Source organism: Epinephelus lanceolatus, chromosome 17, assembly GCF_041903045.1.
Source record: "Epinephelus lanceolatus isolate andai-2023 chromosome 17, ASM4190304v1, whole genome shotgun sequence".
Classification (NCBI taxonomy): Eukaryota; Metazoa; Chordata; class Actinopteri; order Perciformes; family Serranidae; genus Epinephelus; species Epinephelus lanceolatus.
The window spans coordinates 43,507,692-43,528,947 of NC_135750.1; the positions used below are offsets into that span (position 1 = coordinate 43,507,692).

The window sequence follows — 21,256 nt, forward strand, 5'->3', positions numbered from 1 at the left end:
TATTAAGCGTTAAATCGCTATACTTTCTGACAGCAATCTCTGATAGCTCATTAACTGAACAATAATGTGGGTCTAACAGTCTTGCCACTCAAACAGAAGACAAATTCGAGTTCTCTCTCCTAATTGAATCAAGTGGAAATGGGATGCCATAAACGTCAGAAACACATGTATTAAGTTAATTTAAATAACTCATTCGCATTTTAAAGAAACCTAATCTGAAGCTTAAACCTGCTAATTGCCAACTCAGCTAAATGTGTTATATTTCCAATATTTTGTCATGTGTAACTTACGTGTTTCAAAGGCATCTGTGTATTGTGAACATAACAGAGCACAATATGAATTAAAATTGTAATTTCTAATAATGACAAGCAATATTTATGAGCATTCCTTATTCATACAAAAGCACTACGAGCAGTCACAAACAGGTGTAGATTTTGTTCGTACCTATGTTAAGCCAGAGCTACTAACATATTGATGAAGGCCAAAATATAAAAGTGAACAGTTTACACACAAATTCATTGTGCTCACATTTCATGAATAAGACCCAGTGTTATTACAAAGCAATACATAACAGACAGGGTGTTTGGAGAGCCTTTTGTCATTAGATGTAGTCTGACGACATTTTGTACAAGTTTGTTTAAAGGATACTGTGACCTTATGGTTTGCACTGTGGTAACCTGAGGAGAGATACAGTGGGTCTCATTCATGAAACGTGAGCAGAAGGAATTTGTGTGTAAACTGTTCGCAGACGGAAATTTATGCGCGTGTCCGCATTCATCAATATTTTAGTAGCTCCGATCTTTTTGTAGCTACTAACAAAATCTACTCCTGGTCCTGACCACTCGTAGTGCTTGTGTAAATGTAGTAAAGCACATAAATATTGCTTGTCACTATTGGAAATTACAATTTTAATTTGTATTGCGCTCTGTTATGTACACAATACACAGATGCCTTTGAAACACGTAATCTAAACATGACAAAAATATTAAAAATATAACACATTTAGTTAAATTAGTTGGCAATTAGCAGGTTTAAGATCCAGATTAGGTTCATGATTGTGAATTATCTATGTAAATCGACTCAATAGATTACACATTCTTTCTACATGTTGAATGATGATAATAAAAATATCCGTAAGGACAGCCGGATCACAGCCTCTTTGGCCTTCGGCCGTTCCCACTTCATTCAAAACCCCACAAATGAATCTTCTGTCTGTTTGGTGACCGCTGTATTTTTTATGTATGCTTATAGGCCATAAGGTGAATCCAGTTATCGTTTCATCTCGTTCCGACATCTAGGGACTACACGATCTTTACTTCATAAAAAAGAGCGATACATGTTCAGCTAATCAGCAGGAGTTCGTAGCTCATAACCCCACAAGAGTCCTGTGATCGGGGTCGTAATTCGACACTTGTTCCGTCTGAGCGTAATGATCTGTTCTGCCTGAGCGTTATTCGCTGGGTCGGTGGTGAAGTGGCGCACATGACTCGTGCTACGGACGGATGGATAGACAGACAGCCACATATCTTAAACAGGTAATACATCTGGCTACATCTTTCCCACATCAAATATCCGTGATCACCTACACCCGCGTGCGTAAAAGCGCACACAATTCCGTGTCCTCTCACAGCGGATGCTGTGATTTGATGGCCCGGTACTCATTGTAGCCCACTCTTAGATGTCGGAGCGGAAATCAGTTTCTGTGAGACTTTTTCTGATTCACCTTACGGCCTATTATGCGTTTCTTTGCCTCCAGTTTCATATCAAACCATTTACGCTTCACCTCTGACATGGTTCTTTGTACCATGGAGACAACATTAACAGCATCTGTTACCTCCCTCCAGGCCTTCGTTTGTCTGTCCCTGTCACACCACTACTAACTGAAGAAAATAAAATGTTTTTCTTAAGTCCACTTCACCCAAAATTATTTCGATCTCCGCTTCGGAAAAGTTCTTTTTTCTTTCTCTCTCTTTCTTTCTTTGCGCCATGACTGACAGGTCGACTGGATGCACCTGCACCTCCTTATATGGTGGTCATTGGCTATTCATGGGCGGGGATTTATGCTAATTGCTGATTACCGGGAGCGCGCTGTCACTTTACGATGGATTGGCATTCATGATCATACACACGTATTTACAATCAAATCTGAGTTTCCCGCGGCGTTCCTGAATCCGGAGTAGGTTTTTAGTAGCGTAGGCTTTTATGTGCAAATCTACACACAGATTTACTCACTTTTCATGAATGAGACCCAGTAAGTGCAGCATTAAGATGGACTTTTTTAAGTTACGCTGTTATACAACAAATTTGAGTAAGGGTTAAACATGTGACCCTACACCACTTCCTCTGAGAGGGGGAACACAGATCTCATATTGGGAAAGGGTTTAACAAACTTGCCAACAGCCTTTCATTTCAAATTTGACATATCCACCTTTGATGTAGTACATACAATCCTCTTTGGGCAATTACATGTTTATCGTAGAGGTATTCCAGTTGAATACTGAATTGATTCTAATGTTTGTAATTCATATTATTCACAGTCTAAAAGCTGTTTTAGAGGCCCTTCTGGCTCCTTTGAATATAAACATAGATATCTGCTATGAACAACCACAATCAGTCATTATGGACATTAAAAAATTCAAACCCTTGTCTAGTAATTAAGGACCCTGGATTTCATGCTGTGGAATTTCTTAGCTAGGGGAGAGACCTGTATGAATAAAAATATATATCAGGTCCTCAATAATACCCACATATGGCAGGGCTGAAACTGTTTGAAATATGGCCTTATCCAAAGGGCATGTTCAAAGCTAAGCAAACAAATTGAGTGGTAACCCTGTAAATTACAGACTGCACATAAATGACTGGAGGTAATAAGTGTTTACACTGCACACAACAGCCTGGGTGGGCTGAAAGGGACACCAAGCACAAGCTGTCTTCAGTAACACCTAGCACTGTATAATATATAAAGGCTATATCATATATTAGACAGTGCTGTGTTAATGAATATATAAAGACTATATCATATATAACTGCGGCTGTCAGGCCTTAAAGACACATTAGGAGATGAATGATGAGTTACTATAGAATATGTCTCTGTGCATATGAGAGTATTGCAGTATCACTATGTCTTTTATGAAACACAATCGTTTGCATTCTACATTTTTATCCTTTCATCCAGCAATCCAGCCATTTGCCAATTCACACTCTCATTATGTATTATCACCCTAAAGAGTGCAGCAATTCAACACGTTTTCTCCCAGCTAACTTTTTTTTTTTTTTTTTGCTAAATTATATCAAACTGTGTAAAGTTAATCTTCAAAAGTTCAATATTAAAGTGATAGTTCAGGTTTTTGGACATGAAGTTGTGTGAAACGCTGACCATCTGTTGCTCTGATGTGACGGTGTCACTACTCTCAACGAGCCTCCTGCTCTGAGAAATCGCCCATATAGCTTACCGGAGAAAAAGTAGTTCTGAAGATGTACGGGGGACACGTAACCAAAAGGTTGTAAGCTACAAAAAAGTATGCATATGTTTTGTTAGACTATTCCAATAATTTTAAAACATCCCCGCATTACGTCAGACCTTGCTATCAATTGGGACTATTTTCTTGCCAGTATCACTCCGCCGTGCAGGCCCGCAAGACAGCACGGCAACTGAAATCAATAAGACAGTTCATCACCACGCCGTGCAGGTGCGCAGGATAGCAATGGCTAACAAAAACTTCATTGGCTGTTTCCGACAGAGAACCAGTAGGCTATTATTAGTGAGGAAAAAGATGTACTAGCCCTATATATACCTACTACTACAGCGCGAACCCCGGCTCAAGCTCACAACACACCCTCGTCAGCTGCTGTAGGTAAACAGAGGAATACCAGAATGGTGCGAACTTGTGATTTCCCCAGCTGTGGGAATAAAAACATCGCCGGCTCCCAATTCCGTCGGTTTCCTGTTACAGATGTAACCCGTAGGCAACTTTGGCTAACTCACCACCAGAACAAAGCAGAGACTGGTCGTAATCACATATGAATTCACATTTCTATGTGACTGATTACTCATGTCACGGATTTAGCAGTTAGCCTAATATAATAAACTAAATGCCTACGGTAAAACGAGGCCGCGTATAATGTACTCTCCACAACACAACAAGCTATTAGTTCAATCAGACATTTTGTTTTACAGACAATCAGTTACAGACATCGTTATATAGACTGGTATTAGGTAATATAATTCTCTTTGGGCACAGCAGTGCGGAAATTGCATTTTCTCTGTCTGTCGGGATCTGTGGGCAGCTGAAGTGAGCCTGACATACGTGCAGTTGCTTCACCCTCGCCGGCTTGGTAGCGAGGTTCATCCCAATTGACACAAGCCAAAGTTGCCTACGGGTTACATCTGTAACAGGAAACCGATGGAACTGGGAGCCGGCGATGTTTTTATTCCCTGTAGTAGTAGGTATATATAGGGTTAGTACATCTTTTTCCTCACTAATAATAGCCTACTGGTTCTCTGCTGGAAACAGCCGATGGAAGTTTTTGTTAGCCGTTGCTATCCTGCGCACCTGCACGGTGTGGAGATGAACTGTCTTATTGATTTCAGTTGCCGTGCTGTCTTGCGGGCCTGCACGACGGAGTGATACTGGCAAGAAAATAGTCCCAATTGATAGCAAGGTCTGACGTAATGCGGAGATGTTTTAAAATTATTGAAATAGTCTAACAAAACACATGCATACTTTTTTGTAGCTTAAAACCTTTTGGTTACGTGTCCCCCGTACATCTTCAGAACTACTTTTTCTCCGGTAAGCTACGGGCAATTTCTCAGAGCAGGAGGCTCGTTGAGAGTAGTGACACCGTCACATCAGAGCTACAGATGGTCAGCGTTTCACACAACTTCATGTCCAAAAACCTGAACTATCACTTTAAGCTGAGAGGCTTCTTGAGAACTCTGGGCACTGATAGTTGCTGTAGTAAAATGAGGGAATATATGTTAAAACATATCACACTGTAATTCATTAAAAACCCTTACACATATCACAGCATTGTGTTGTGTTGAGTATCTGTAGCGGTGGTACCATTTGTATTCCATATTTGTATACTAATACAACAATTAACTATATTACAATTTACACGTCTATGATGTTATATTATCAGCAATTCCATGCTCACTTAAAGCGGACTCATGACAAGTGGTCAACAATGACAGCACTGCACTTCTAATATTCATATGATCAATGATTTACTTAAAGGCCCCAAACATCACCACAGGCGCTTCTGGTTATTTCCATTGATTAAGACCTCCACTTAGGTTGAAGATGGGCAAAAAATTGGGGTGCACATTGGATCACAGGATTCCTGGAACTAGGATGGTACAAGTGTCATTTGTCCCACCCATTTCCACTGTGAAAAGTTGTGGATGGTACCAATAGAATTGTTCCGTACCATCACATTTTTGGTCACCCCTCTGTTGGGGTACCTAGCACACAGATCTTGTACTAAAAGGTGGAGCTGTGAACACTGCAGTCCATTAATTAGTCAACAGCGGACTGTTACTCTTGGTCAGGGTTGTGGCTGGTTTTGAAGCTCATGTAACTACTGTTTGTACCCTGAAGAGTTTTATTAGTAGACTGTAACTAGAAAATAAAAGGATGATTTGTAGTCAGCTGTAGTCGGAGAAAAAAATAACTTCATTCACTAGGCTGACTGCTTAAGGTGGAACGTTAACTTGTATGCATGAGTTGACAACGTGAATCCATCAGCACACCTTAAATTTCAATGTAACAACTTTGTCCATTCCATTAGGTTTTATATAACATACACTTCTACTAATGAGTGGATCTTCACCGTATATTTCCAAATAGTCGCCCGGTGGCAAATAGCCGCCAGGCACCTAATAGCCGCCAGGCACCTAATAGCCGCCAGGGGTTTGACCCCATTTTGCGTATTAAACACCGGTCCGATTAAACGCCCGGGTGATTATTTCCTCATTCATTGCCTCATGGCTGTCCCTCCTTGAGGGACCGTTTGCGCTTTTACGCACGGGTCGGTGGTGAAGTGGTGCACATGACTCGTTCTACGGACGGACGGACGGACAGACAGCCACGTATCTAAAGCAGGTAATACATCTGGCTACATCTTTCCCACATCAAATATCCGTGATTGCCTTGACCCGCGTATGTAAAAGCGCACACAATTCCATGTTCTCTCACCGTGGATGGAAGTTACTGTGGACCTATATGCCATGCCTTTTAATAGAATTACCAGAAGAGTTCACTGAAAAACAGGTAATGTCAGCCTGAATTACTGAAAATCGCTGACATGCATGGGGAATACAGCTTCTACAGGCTCGCCATAGCTTAATGTCAGGACTCAGAATTTGGGATGGTGGACCATCGGAATGGCGATATTTCGGTGTGGCGGCCTGTAACTGTTGGTTAAATGGCCCGTTCGGTTGGTATTCGGATAACTGGGGCTTTACTGGTATAATGCAATAGCACCACCCAGTGGTGAAACCCGTGTACACGAAAAAAAATTACCCACTCTAAACGTTTAGAGATTTTTGTACACAAACTCACCCCTACCTTATACAGTATTTTTGCACTAAAAAACATACTGGACAGGAACTGTAACCAAATAACGGCCTGGTGCAGGTCGGTGGAAAAAAAAAAAAAAAGCCTTGAGCAAATAGCCGCCTGGTTCTTTTAAACACCTGGGGTCAAAATCGATTTTGTGAAATAAACGCCCGGGCTACTATTTGGAAAAATACGGTGTATATATATTAATTTTGACCAGGAACCCAATCCTCACTCGGAAAAAAAAAAAAAGCGTCATGGAGTGTTGCTCCTGTGAGCTCCAGCAACACTAAACCCCTGAACTTGCTTTAGAAGAACTAAATGCACAAACCTGCTATTTTGAAATATCTCATCGAGAGACTCACTGCAGCCTGTTTTATTTTGTTCAGATAATGACAGCGTGCAACCTTGCTTTGTGGGTGATAAACAAGGTTCAGACTTCCTTCTGTATCACCAGTAATGAGGAAATAGAGTGAGTGCTGTGTACTTTTTGTTAAGTGCTTGGTAAGTGTTTGTTAGAAACAGAGCTTTTGTACACCCCCACCTGCACCTAAAGGAGCTCTGATCAGCCAAAAGAAGTGAAACTGCTGATGTGGGGAGATCAGGTGTAAAATAACTGATATGTTGATTTGTCATCGGCCATGTCATAATAAATGTAAATCAACAAGCCCAAGTCACTCACCATTCTCCCAGGAATTCCCATACTTCCTCTGTCACCCTATTGACCAATGCAAATTCAGAAGGAACAAGGGTCAATAAGAAGGTTAGACTGAAGACTCAAGTAAACTCTTAAAAGGATACCTTGACATTTACACTCAGAGGCTCTTTGTCATTTTCAAGGCACAACATGAGTCTAAACTCTATCTATTCAACTAAATGGAATCCAAATTAAATCAAATTCCATCTACACATGATCAGGTCAGCTGCTGCTACACATCATTAACATGAGTTGAATTAGTCATTGAACCTAATAGGTGCTACCACTGGGAAAGTGTTGGGTTTGTAACAGTCCTAATGCCATGGTATCCTTTTAAGTTCTAGACTCATTTGTGTTGAGAGTGCTTAGTGAGGTAAACATGCCATGCCCAATGTTGAGACTGGAGACAAGCATTTCAAAAAAAAAAAAAAACTTGATGCAGTTATACCCAACCTAAGAATCCTAATAAATATATAAAGATATTTGGAATACTGGTGCAAAGTGAGCATCAAATGTTCCTAATGTTATTTGAAGCAAGTGGTTGGTGGCCAATACAAAAATTTTTACTCTTCAACACTTGACTGTCCTGCTTCTCCTTTCACACCACAGATAACCAGAAACATGATGATGAGGGTATCTTATTGGTGGACTCATTGTCTAAGTGGCAGGGACAAAAAATAAATAAATAAATAAAAAAGGCACCAGCCGCATGCAAAGGGGCAGTGGTGCGCAGAAAGTAGCAAGCAGGACAGCTTATACAGCTCTGCCTTGCATTTTCTCCACTGTAAGGTAGAGCTGGGGAAAAGAAAAATCAATTATCACAAAATTTTTGAACAAAATACTTACAATACAAAATATTGATATTGCGACAATACTGTAGCATTGACTATTGGTATTTTGACAAAATACTTACACAATGAGATTTTTGAGATATATATATATATATATATATATATATATATATATATATATTTAATTTTCAAGATTTCTTTGAAGATCAATATTATCATAAATATCAGCTCAGTGAAAGGAATCCAGGAGCGAAAAGTCCATTGTCTGTCTCTGCTCAGACGGACATCCCATCACTCAGTGTCATATCCAGTGTAAATGGCTCCTAGAAACATGGCCCCGAGAACCTTACTAAACAGTAATGTGTCTTTCCTGACAAAATGTCCTGCTAACAAGTTTCTAGGGGAGGTCCTACTGCTGACTGTTGTCATCTGAGCAACAGTAGATGCCATATAGAAGTGGTATACACCATATGAAATGTGGGAACTGAAAGATTGAGAGGTGCAGCTCAGCACTGTGTGCCAAGGTTTTCCAGTCATAGATCTATAATAAACATTGTATTTTGTTAGTGGCCCATTATTACTGTGAAAATTCCAAAGGTTCCAGTAGATCATTTGGTACAAGCTGATAGCTACATGATAGCAGAATTCAAAATGCTGTCATAAATTCAGTTCTTAAAATACAATTCTGACATCAGACACACTTCATCTACCCAAACAACAAAATGTTGTCTTTTTTTTTACCTGAACACTGGGGCTTCATTTTGCAAGAATTTGCAGGGTTTATTTATTTATTTTTCCCTTGGAAGGAGGAGAAGGAGGTGGAGGAGGAGGAGGAGAAGGAGAAGGAGAAGGAGTAGATGCCCAGCTCCCAAGAACGACAGGGGCATAGACTCACTGACTTTCTCAGAGGAAAGTATGTTTTCGTTGTTTTTTCCACTGGATTTTGGCAAAAGCTTGATTTATCAACTGACTCAGTTGGTGGTGAAGATGTTCCCTGGTGTTTTGTTACACTGATTGGCTGAAGGAGTTTGTCTTTCAAGGTGAGCACTCCTGCCCGCTGAAAGTGTGTGTCCCCAAACTGATGTGAAACAGAAAGTTTAGCTCACGTCATCATGCAAATTTGATCAGGATCAGGATTTTTTTTCTAATAGATAAGGAAGAATTTCGCAATAACCCATTAACAGCCAAACAAAGTGCAATGACTGTCCTGTGAGTGCTTTGTGTCGATGTTTTAATAAAATGTAAACTGTCAATCTTCTTCTTATGCAAAAAAAACCAAAACAAAACATGGATTTATGCCAAACTAAAGGTGGAGTTGCCCAGGAGACAGGAGATTTCACATACTAAGCATCAGTGTTAATAAAGATATAGGGCTCTAGTTTCGCAGACCGGGCGAGGCACCTGCGCTTCGCCAACTGGGTGTGGCCAGGCGGATTTTGCAAGTTTGGCACACCGTGCGCCTGGCGCAGCTACTCCTCTTTCCCACCTCCTTCCCTCCTACCTGCGCAAGTCGGAAAGAGGGAGGAGAGAAGGCGTGGAGTGGGTTTTACCCACATCACACCAATCAAATGAGCCCCTCTCCTCGCCCTTAAATGCGCAAAGGCATAATAAGAGTTTACTCAATTCGCCATGGCAGAAGAGAGCAGCTGCGTCAGACGGCCAAACTTCTCCCAGGAGGAAACTGATGTTTTGGTCCGGGAGGTCCAAGCTCGCAGTGTCCGAATATACGGAACTGCGAGCAGACCTCCACGGGCTGATGATGCAAAGGTAGCCCGGGAGGAGGTCACCACAATTGTAAATCAATGTTGCGTTTCTCTCGTGCGCGCGTGCGCTCTCTCTTTCTCTCTCGCTGTCTCACTCTGTTTCTTTTCTTTTGACTTTTCTAAGATGACAGATGCTGAATATATACTCCCTATCTGATGCTGTGGCTGTTTGTGGTTGGCTGAGAGCAGCTGTGTTAATCAAATCAGGTTGGGTTTCCATTACGCGTGCCAAACGGTGCCAATCCCCTTCGATCTGACATCAGATGTGACGGGACAGTCGATATAGAGATACATTTATGTGCTGATTGCAGATAGTTGCATTGAATAGTGTTTTTTGGCTATTTATTGCATCGTTAATATGCCTGATATTCTGGAAACCTGCCTGTGAGGTTTTGGTGACGTGTGCGCACTGTCCGCCGGTCAGCCAAACTTCGGTTTACACCGGCTGTGCTCTGCCTGTGCTGACAGTAGACCTGGTTTCAGCTGGCAAGCTTTTAGCGCACCTTCGGTGAAGCCTTTTGGCACGAAACTATCACTGCGCCAAGCTGGATTTGTCGGCACCTCCCCCTGCTGCGCCGCCCCACTCATCTCAGCGCACCTCGGTCTGCCAAACTACCAAACTGAGCGGGCCTCGGGTTGCGCTGCTCGAAACTAGCTCTGCGCGGGGTTCGCCACCCTGCGCCACCCTGCGCTGCGCCGGGAAACTAGAGCCCAAAGTGTCTGTTAAACTTTTACCACTTGTCATCTCGTTTGTGTAGACTGAGCCTGGACAGAGTAGGTTCAACTGTCTGCAGTCCCGATGCATCGGATGTGCTTCTGTCTCTGTCATTAGTATGTGGTGTATTTTTTTAAAGCCTTTAAATACTATCAGGCTCCAGCTGGGCTCTTTGAAGCCCTGTCCAAGGTCCTGATTTAAACCAAGGCCATGGGGAGAATCTGGCACCACCAAAAATGGTTTTAATCCAGAGCTGGGGGCTTTACAAAGTGCCTCACATGATTATTTGCTGTGACCACAAAATACAACCTTCACTAAAGTAGGTTTTATAGCTCTGAGATGAATTGAGTGTTTTGTAAAACCTCATTCAGTTCATGTGTTGCACCACATTCCACGGACAGAAACCGGATCGCTTCTGCTCTGTTCCTCTTGTTGTATGTGCTGAACGTGTTTCTGCTCTTTCTTTATTTTATACACACGCGCGCACGCACACCCACACGCGCGCGCGCGCACACACACACACACACACACACACACACACACACACACACACATTATTACTGCAAATGTGCTTTTTAATTTTTTAAAGAAATTGCCAGGAGGGGACTTGTATTCTTGAGTGATGTCTATATCAAGAGGGGACCTCCATACGTTACATTTTTAACTGTCTCTACCCATTCTTTCACCAAATGAATGCTCGTTTACTGTAAAGACTTTCTTTTGTTTCTTTCAAAAAGGGATAATTAACTTCAATATTTACACATTTAACTGTGATAGAGATAAAAAAAAAACATTTGCCAATCTAAGATAGGGTTTGAAACGTGTGTTAAATTATACTTTTTTTTGCTGTTCAGGCACTCATTTTAAGCTCAGTCATTAACTCAGATAAAATATGATCTATTATTTTTTTGATAAATATAATTTGCTGTGCTAATTTGCTCTTCTGTTCTTCCTCATGCATAACTGTATGTAAATGTTGACCTTAACAGTACAAGAGGGGACCCTGTAGTATAATGCAGATTGTGTATACAATAATTTCTCTGGACAGTACACATTATGTGGAAAAAACTTGCATTGTAAGAATGTATCTTGAAGAGAAAAACTAATCTATTTTAATATGACTCACAAATACAACACAAATTCTACACTGGGCAACTGAACAAAGAGGGCTTCATATGTAGAATTTTTTATTTTTTTTAACTTTAAATTTAAAACAACAAAAATAGATTGTATAGATTAACTGAGGTCCCCTCTTTGCTTAAACAAAATGACACAGGTCCACTGTTGATTACTGTGAGACAGTATTCACACTCCTCCATGAATATACAGACTTAAATTGAGAATAAATGATGTTTTAGCTACAAATCAAAAAAGACTGATAATACAAATCTTGCAAATGTCTTCATCATTTGGGTTATATCTTATTTGTATTTGCTTTTAATAACTTGATTAGGGGTTTGTTTTGGCTGTTCAGGCATCTTCAGGGCATTAATTTTAAACTCATTCATGGAGTCAGATAAAATATGCTCTATTATTGTTTTTTTGTGAAGGGTCATGTAAATTGGATGATGATAAATTTGGTTTTCTCAAATTGGAAGTGCACCAAGCTCATAGTGTGCAGTATTCCTGTAACTCATACCAATTAAAATAATTCACAATTTACTCAACACTACAGACTGTTTCACTGGAGTTGGATTGCTCACGTCCTGCCAGATGATGTCATTCACATACTGTAGACTGCAAAAAATTGTAGAATGTGTAGAATGTTAATGTTGTCAAGTTTGATAAGTTCTATATCACAGCAAATGTGTTTGGTCTGGAGAGTCTTTTTCACAAGTAGTACTTGTCCTGGTGGTGAGGAGGAGAGGCTGGTGTGACTATGGTCAGCTGTGTGTGTGTGTGTGTGTGTGTGTGTGTGTGTAAGGGGAGGAGGGAACAATGTGTGATCAATCAACGTATCAGTGGGGTCTACCTCCTTTGGTTAGAAAGACCTCTAATGTCAAATTCTGAAATAACCACATTCTATGGAAAACACTGCTTCCTGATTTTCAGTTCTTTAGGCTCTCTTTCCAAACACCACATTTTCCAACCCCATTCAGTCAAAGTGTTTTTACTGAACTCCAGCAAAAACACATAGGACAGAACATGGAACCAGTCACAGCTTGACACAGTTTTATGGACCTGTTTCACAAGTGAGCTAGTCAGAACCAAATCGGGGGGTTGCCGGTTGTACCTGACTACTGGGGACAAAGGCCAGGTACTAGATGGCCAGCTGGTGATATGATAGGAACCATGGGTTTGACATGTTGAGACTGCTAGCTCAGCGGAAAGAGGAGGAGAGTGTTAGACTGAAGAGGGGTAGATATGATAAAACAGAAGCAGATTTGGTCACAAAGAGTGCATAAGAATTCCATTCAAGCTGTAGCAGAAAAAAATAAATAAAAACAACCAAGAGGCCATGGCACAATCCAGCCAACAGCTCATGGTGGTATGAATAGGTAGTGTTAAGGTTTGGAAGCTGGAAGCACTCAGTTCCACTGCTGTACTGAAATCTGGAAGGTTTCTAAACTGAGAAGTGATCATAGAAATAAAGAATTAGACTGTTTTACTACTTTTAATTCCATGTTGAATGTATATGGACACATTGGAGTTCTATTACGAGCCTTTTATAGATGGTAAAGTGCACATCTACTTCAGTGCAACCCTGTTTCCTTACAAATCATTTATATAAAAATAATTTGTAAGCACATTCTGCATGGATTGTAATCCTGTCTAGATTTCATTTTTTTCTTATCTTCAGAGAGGAAACATTTATTGAACACATCTGGAAAATATCAGTCATTTCAGCACCTATTAACAGCACTGAGGCAAAAAATGGGTTACATGGGCTCCAATTAACCCCCATTCTTCCTACTGTGTGTTGTTCTATGCTGTCACATTGCCTGGCACTAGTTTTGCTATGTGGTAATTTAATTTATTAAATTTAACACACATTTTGACATGAGCAGTTGCCCAGTTGGTTATCCAGTCTAATATGATATGCTGTTACCATTACCAGCCACGGTAATGGGGATGTGAGGGTCAACAATGGGTCTCCCCACACCCAGGATGATGTGTCTCTGCTCAGCAGTCCTGTCTTGGCCTGACTCAGACCCTGTATAAATTGATGATGTTTTTGCCATCTTTGTCCTCCTGTCTCTCTAAAATCTCATTTTTATACGTGTAGAATGGTGTGTATGTACAGTAGCCTATGTATGTATGTATATGCCTTCTATGTATGTCATACTGTATATTTGTATTATTTACTGTACATACATATTATGCATGGACATACACAAATATATGTGCCCGTATGTATACAGTATGTTGTATGTATTTATAAAATGTAATTGTTGCTGTAACTGTTTTGTTTGTTACTTGTTTTTGGCTTTTGGGGGGGCTTTTTCATCATTATTTGCATTTTTTGATGACATTTATAAAAGTTAGTTTTTGATGGAGTAACTACAGAGAGCAAAGCTTAACACAGTGATGCATTTAGATCAAACATCTGGTCATATAATGTCAAAAATCCATTCATTATTTTGAGCTACAAATATATTAATGTGATTGTCAAACACATTTGCATTGCACAATGACAAAATGCTTGCCAACTTGAAGAAAAAAAACTAGCCATTTGAAACGTTGCATAATTTTGCAAAACAATTAAGCTACCACAGGTCACTCCTCCCCTGTACTGTTTAAAAATGTCACAGGGTAATCTGACTGAGAGGGAGTGGATTGGAACCACAAGCAGAAAACAGCCATCTGCTAACATTAGGCCCCGATCACACATAAAGTGTTTAACAGGTTGCAAAACGTGAGGTGCACTGCACTGTTTTTTTTTTTTTTGTTTTTTTTTTAGCTCTGGGTATCCAGCAACCACTACCACCAGTTTCTCATTAAAAACAATAACAAAAAGCTTAATTTTTCATTAAAAACAATTACAAAACACTTCATTCTCATTAAAACAATTACAAAAAGCTTCAATCTCATTAAAAATAATTACAAACAGCTTCATTCTCATTAAAAACAAGTACAAAAAGCTTCATTCTCATTAAAAATAATTACAAAAAGCTTCATTCTCATTAAAAACAAGTACAAAAAGCTTCATTCTCATTAAAAAAACAAGTACAAAAAGTTACAACAAGCAGCTCCTCCAGCTGCTAAAACGCTTTGTGTGATTGAGGCCTTTGCCGCCAGAGGCTACTTGTCATACTGGATGAAGGCTGCAGCAGAGAAAACCCCGAGTGTATTGACTTTCAGGAAGGATGTGTTGCATTGCTTATGATGTGAACTTTTCATTTGTTCAGTAACATAAGGTTGTATCATTTCTTTCTTCGAAAGTTACAGTGATGAGTATGTTAACTTTTATAGCATAAAAGTTAACATACTCATACAAGATAGCTCGGCAATCTGACTTATAATTTTACACAGCAATATGTAGCTAAAGCAGGTAACTACAAGCTACTATAAACTTGGTCATCCCAGATAAAATATGAATTGAACCTTTTACTTGTAATATGCAGTTTGTGTTATGTCCTCTTTCAAAAGCTACATTGCCTCACTTTAATCAATGCAGCAATTCCTTCTCTAAAACAAATTTAGCAAGGGAAATTAGTAGGACATGGATGTATTTTGTTGGAGACAGAGTTGTTAAAAAAAAGAAAATGTGTACACTGATTTAAAAAACGTCTTGGAGACATCATCTGAAAACTACAGCTTGATTAAATTTCACTGTGATGATTTAAACTCATTTGAAAATCTAAATCAAGACAACTACTCAGTAGAGAGCAGACAAGAGATCAGTAGTGCAGTGATAACTATACACATGCCAATACCACACAAAGACACAAGTTAAATAGACAGTTACCGGAAAGCCTGCTCGTCCAGGAGGACCCTGAAAAAGGGGTGAGAGAAAATTGGTACAAAAGGAACAGGATACATTTTACAGATAAAGTCAACATAACAAAACATGTCTGCACTGAACCAGGCCAAAATAAAATTAATTGGAGAGACAGAGTGGTTACTGTCTTATATGAATATATTTTATTTTGGCCTTTCAGCTCAGTGGCAGCACATAAACAGAACAGTAAATGAAAAGTAACATGCTCCTCTCAATTCTGGTCAACAGGCATTTAGTCAATCATATTTTCACACAAGATTTTTCTAACCATAAAAGAACAGAGCTTCTTCATTTCACCACAGAGATTCATGCAAAGATTGATTTTGGGAGAACACATGCTGAAAGGCTTTATGTTTCTGCATAACAATCACTGGTCAAAACTCCTTGCTGACCTCACCCTACTTGAGTAGCTTGCTAATGAGGATATGACAAGCATTGTGGAGTCCATCAAAAACAAATCACAGAGAGCAAAAATAAAATGGCTTTCAGCCAGGTTCTAAGAACAAGAAGGAGCACATTGTCAGAGGTCAAGTGTTTTGTTTTCACTGAGCAATAGCAAAACAAATACTTCTTGTGCAAGCAGCTCTCAGGTAAAGGATGCGATGCTAATTGGATGGAAGTCAAGACAGGAACTCTCTTGACATTGTACAAAAAGCCACTGAGGCACCAATGCTTCGCTGAGGAGAATGATAGCTGAATGCTGGCAGGTCTCCACATGGAAGAGTCATTATTATCATTACTAATTTAATTATCTATTTTACTCTATTGACTAGGATTGTTATTCATGAGATCTGTTATCAATTTCATTGTAATTGTGCTTTGGCAACACATGTCAAATGTGATACCAATAAAGCCTGCTGAATTGAGAGTAAGGGAAACCACTCCACTCCACTGTGACAAGCTCTCATTTTGGAGAAACAGCAAAGAAAATCCCAAACTTCCTGACATTAACCCCACTAGAGAAACTGGCAGTTCTGATGGATAAAGGGACAACAGCTCCTTTGGCAGTTACATCTGTATCTACCTGCCACAACCTGGGGCACTGACAACTAAGATCAGTGTATTCATTTGTATAAAAACTGCAGTGTGATATGTTGTATTTTATTGTATATATGTTGTATAATATCAAAAAGGACAGCAGAAGTATAATTTAGAACCTGTACATGACACCTGTATATTAAATATGTATCCTACTATTAAATGGAGAAACCTCTGTCCCTCCTTCTGTCATCATCTGTTTTCCTCCTCAGTGCTTTGACCTATTTCTCTGAACTTGCACACAGGCTTTCATCTTGGTCATGTGCAGACAGCCACGATGCCGTTTTTGCATTTTTCCCACATTTCTACTGTTTATATTCGTGTTTATATTTGCGTTTCCACTACCCATTCATACTGTGAGCACCATTAGCACTGCGAGCTGCGCATGCGCGGAGACCACTTGGGACATGCAATTTCAAGCACCAACACTTGCTGAAGACTAAGGTAATTATTTTACTGAACGAACACGCCTCTGTGTCTGTGTGCACGCGTCTGTGTGCGCGCGTCTGTGTCTGTGTGCGTGAGCCAGCCATTACGTATTTTCACTTTACTGACATTAGCCTACAAACATTACAAACTAAACACTGCGCTGTGCACTTTGCACTGTTTCTTTCATTCTTTCTCCGTGTTGCATGTGTATGTGTGTACCTGTGTGCCCGCGCACGGCCCCGCACACGCGCGTGCCTCTGTGCCGACAACCAAAACTATGCTCCACGTATTTTGCCATAAAGCATGTTTGTAAATACAGTGTGCATTGGTTTGACACGGCCCGCGCACACACGTGCCTCCATGCCATCAGCCAAAACTATGCTTCACGTATTTTGCCATAAAGCATGTTTCTAAATACAGTGTGCATTGTTTGTCTTACATTAACATTTATTATACAGTGCATTTACAGTGCTCTGATTTTGCATCTCCTCTAATATACTGTTTTTGATTTCTTATTCCTCTATACATAACACATCCCCGGGTATGGACTAGTATGTAATGAATGAATGTATGTAATATATGTAAAAATATCACTACTTGTAATTTTTAGCTTTAAATTCTTTTGTGAACTGCTTTGGCACAAACATTTTTTGTTCATGCCAATGAAGCCTTTTGAATTGAACTGAGCCGAGAGACAGAGAGAGAGCGAGAGAGAGAGAGAGAGAGAGAGAGAGAGAGTGTGTGTGTGTGTGTGTGTGTGTGTGTGCATGTGTGTAATCCTGGATGGAAGGAATGTCAAGCAATCATCTGATTTCTTGCTTACTGACTTTGATGATTAAATATAAATGTCTATTGATAACTGAAAAATAAAGGACTTCCAGTGGCACATGCACCCTTGATGGATGCCAGGGAGAAGGAGCACTCAGTCGAAACTTAAAACCCTTCTCTCACAGTAAGTTGTGGTTGACAGTAATGCTTAACTTTGTAACTGGATAAACCACTGAACCAAAATGGCTTCAAAAAAGTCAGTATTTTAGTCCTAATTTGTCACATAACGATCAAAACTTTCACCAACTACAGAGACCAAGCACCACTAATGTGGAGGCACCTCACTCCGGGGAGGTTGCTTCTGAGCTGACCAGCATTAGATTAATCCTTGAGAAGAGCTTGAGAATCGGTATACTACATGGCCACAGCCAGAATTCTGAAATATATTACATAAATAAAAATATGAAATTAGTGTTGCTTTGTACTACGCAGAGATATTACGAAAAAGCTTTTTGGAAAGCTTTTGGCTTACAGTATGAAACAGAAAAAAAAAATCAAAAATATTATCCCTGCCATAAATACTAAAGATGGTAAAATTATTGCAAAATAAAAAGGAAATGAACTTCTACTCCTCTCATGGTGAAATGGACATCCAAACAATGGAAAGCTTTTTCTCATCTATTAGACCAGGGGTGGGGAACCTCCGGCCTCCGGGTCGTATACGGCCCATAGGACCATTTCAACTGGTCCGCAACACAATAAAAGTTTTACATTTTATATCACTTATAGTATGAATAAATAAAAAATCAGGAAAAAAAACCCCATTTCGACAGCCATTAGTTTTCTGAGATAAAACGGACGGCTATGTATGTCCAAGTCAACGTCAGGGTCAGTGAATACAGCATGTGATTTACGTGTCATTGCGCGATGACAGTCGGCGGCAGTGAGTGATTAATACGGATAGATAAGTGATGCATCATGGTGACTGTCAAAAAAAGGAAGGTGGATGCCGAATGCTGCGTATTCCAGGAAAAATGGACAAATGATTTTTTCTTTGTTGAAGTTAAAGTTAAAGTTAAAATAGATAATTAGCCAGTGTGCCTACTTTGTGGTGAGGCATTGGCAGTGATGAAAAAGGCAAATCTCGAGCGCCATTACAGCTCGAAACATGCTAAACTTGACGAGTTGAGAGGACAATACGTCTGGATAAAATCAGCGCTCTTCGTCAGAGTTTGGGTGCCCAACAAGAAGCTTTCCCAAGACCGCAGACTGACAGAGAGAATATTACACGCGCAATTTTTGTGGTGAGTGAATTAATAGCCAAGAAGCTGAAACCCCATGCCGAAGGAGAGATTGTGAAGGAGTGCTTTGTAGCCGCCGCAGAGCTGCTCATGCCCGATAAAGTGAAATTATTTCAAAGTGTCAGTTTGTCGCGAAGAACCGTTGCAGACAGGATTACTGATATGGTACAAGATATTGAAAAAACACTGAAGGACACTGCAAGAGACTTTGTGTATTTTTCTCTGGCCTGTGATGAGGCAACAGACATCACAAACACAGCGCAGCTTGCCATTTTTGTGCGTGGGATAACGGCCGAGTTTGATACGAAGGAGGAGTTGCTGTCTTTGCAAGCCATGCATGGCACTACTAAAGGTGAGGATTTGTTCAATCAAGTTGTTGATACTCTAAGCTGGTTTTCCAGCTTAGAGTAGCATCATCATTACTGCCAGCTGACATCAGACACCTCGCCACAGAGAAACAGTTCCAGCCATCGCATTAGGTGAGTCTGACATGCGTAGAAATGCAGCAATCATGAGGCTCAGTAACACAGCGGTTATAGACTTTTTTTGTATCTGTATGTGTTCATAATAGTATAGCCCTCTGAGGACTTTATAAAAATTGATGTGGCCCACCCCTGTATTAGACCTAACATCCCATCACTAACAAGGCAACAAAAGGACTCACTAGAGCAGGCCTATTCATCCGGCCCACAGGCCAGATCCAGCCCAGAGACAACCTGCGAATAGCCCAGCTCAGAATACCAAGTACCAAAACCCAGTATTAATGGCCCCGGGGCAAAATTAATAAAGACCGTAGTATTAAAAAGCCCCAATGTTGTTGGTTCTTTTATCATTGCTTTTAAAAATTTTGGTTTCATGTATCATCATGCTGCAGCCTTTCTCCTGCTCCTGCATGTCGGGGCTGACCTCCACCACACAGCACCATACAAACATGAAACGGAGTGAACTCAGAGAACAGCAAAGAGGCCGCAGTGCCGATGAATTGAGTATAACTCCAAGATCACTCTTACTGACCACAGCTACGCTTGTTACTTTAAGTAAGTGCAATAAAACCCTCGCCAGCAAAAAGCCAATAGGCTACTTTTTGGACAGGTGTTCAGCACGTAGAGGGCGATATTTCACTCTGCTCTGTTGGCAGTCTCTCATTCACCTCTGCTGAGGTTTAGTACATAGCGGTAGGAGGGCTAATAGCAAATCGTTAAAAAGAAACTAAAATGAAAGCTGTTTGTATGTAGTCTAAATGGTCAACTTAAAATGTAGCTGAGGTAGCCGATCTGCATACAGTAAGTCTACTCGGAGAGCAGGATGAATGATTGATACTGATGTCTGTGTTCTTCATGCTTACATAATTTTACTGTCTTTACTCAGTATTGTGATATCAGGAGTAATATTTATTCTATTGACCTGTTAGATTTGTTTCCATGTGTTCCTACATGACTGTTGCTGCCATAGACTGTATAAAACTATGTTCTATGTATTTTCCTTAACACTTGACAGGGAGGTAAGGTGTGTGTGTGTGTGGGAGAGAGAAGGGAGAGAGAAGGGAGAGGGAGAGAGGGAGATGCCGGTTGAGAGAGAGTGTGTTATTCGTTACCGTTAATGCCACCTATTATGTATGAGGGGCCGTACAAGACATAATTCATTCTCACCCTCTCACACACATACATTCTCCTTACACATACATATATTTTCTCTCTCACACACATACATTCTCCTTACACATACATATATTTTCTCTCTCACACATATACATTCTCCTTACACATACATATATTTCCACTCTCACACACATACATTCTTCTTTCACATACATATATTTTCATTCTTCTTTCACATACATATATTTTCTCTCTCACACACATACATTTTCCTTACACACATATATATTTTCTCTCTCACACACATACATTCTCCTTTCACATACATATATTTTCACTCTTCTTTCACATACATATATTTTCACTCTCACACACATACATTCTCCTTTCAAATACATATATTTTCATTCTTCTTTTACATACATATATTTTCACTCTCACATATATATATACACTTTACTTTTCAACACATAGACATAGGCTGCGGTCGGAAAGTCTTTTTTGCTTAGGAAGGTTCCTAGCTGAGTGAAATGACCCAGAAGTAGTTTAGTGACCGCCATGATAAGAGCTGTTCGAATTCTCTAAACACTAAGGAAAGGAGGTTCAATGCTTCCTTTCAGATCTCCTTTAGCATAGGATACATCGGACCTTCCT

At 40.1% G+C, this 21,256-nt stretch overlaps 1 protein-coding gene across 2 annotated transcripts in view; it reads right to left on the minus strand.

The window, feature by feature from the left end:
* Nucleotides 1–15,619, minus strand: part of col13a1 (collagen, type XIII, alpha 1) — a 187,976-nt gene extending 172,357 nt beyond the window's left edge. The window contains exons 1-2 of one of the 2 annotated variants that reach the window (XM_078160554.1): nt 15,436–15,619; nt 7,243–7,278 (exon numbers count right to left, since the gene is read on the minus strand). In XM_078160554.1, coding sequence (XP_078016680.1) covers nt 7,243–7,263 — 21 coding nt within the window. In that variant the 5' untranslated portion in view covers nt 7,264–7,278; nt 15,436–15,619. The remainder of the gene's footprint in view (nt 1–7,242; nt 7,279–15,435) is intronic. The other variant, XM_078160555.1, reaches the window with a different exon arrangement.
* Nucleotides 15,620–21,256: the final 5,637 nt, after the last annotated feature.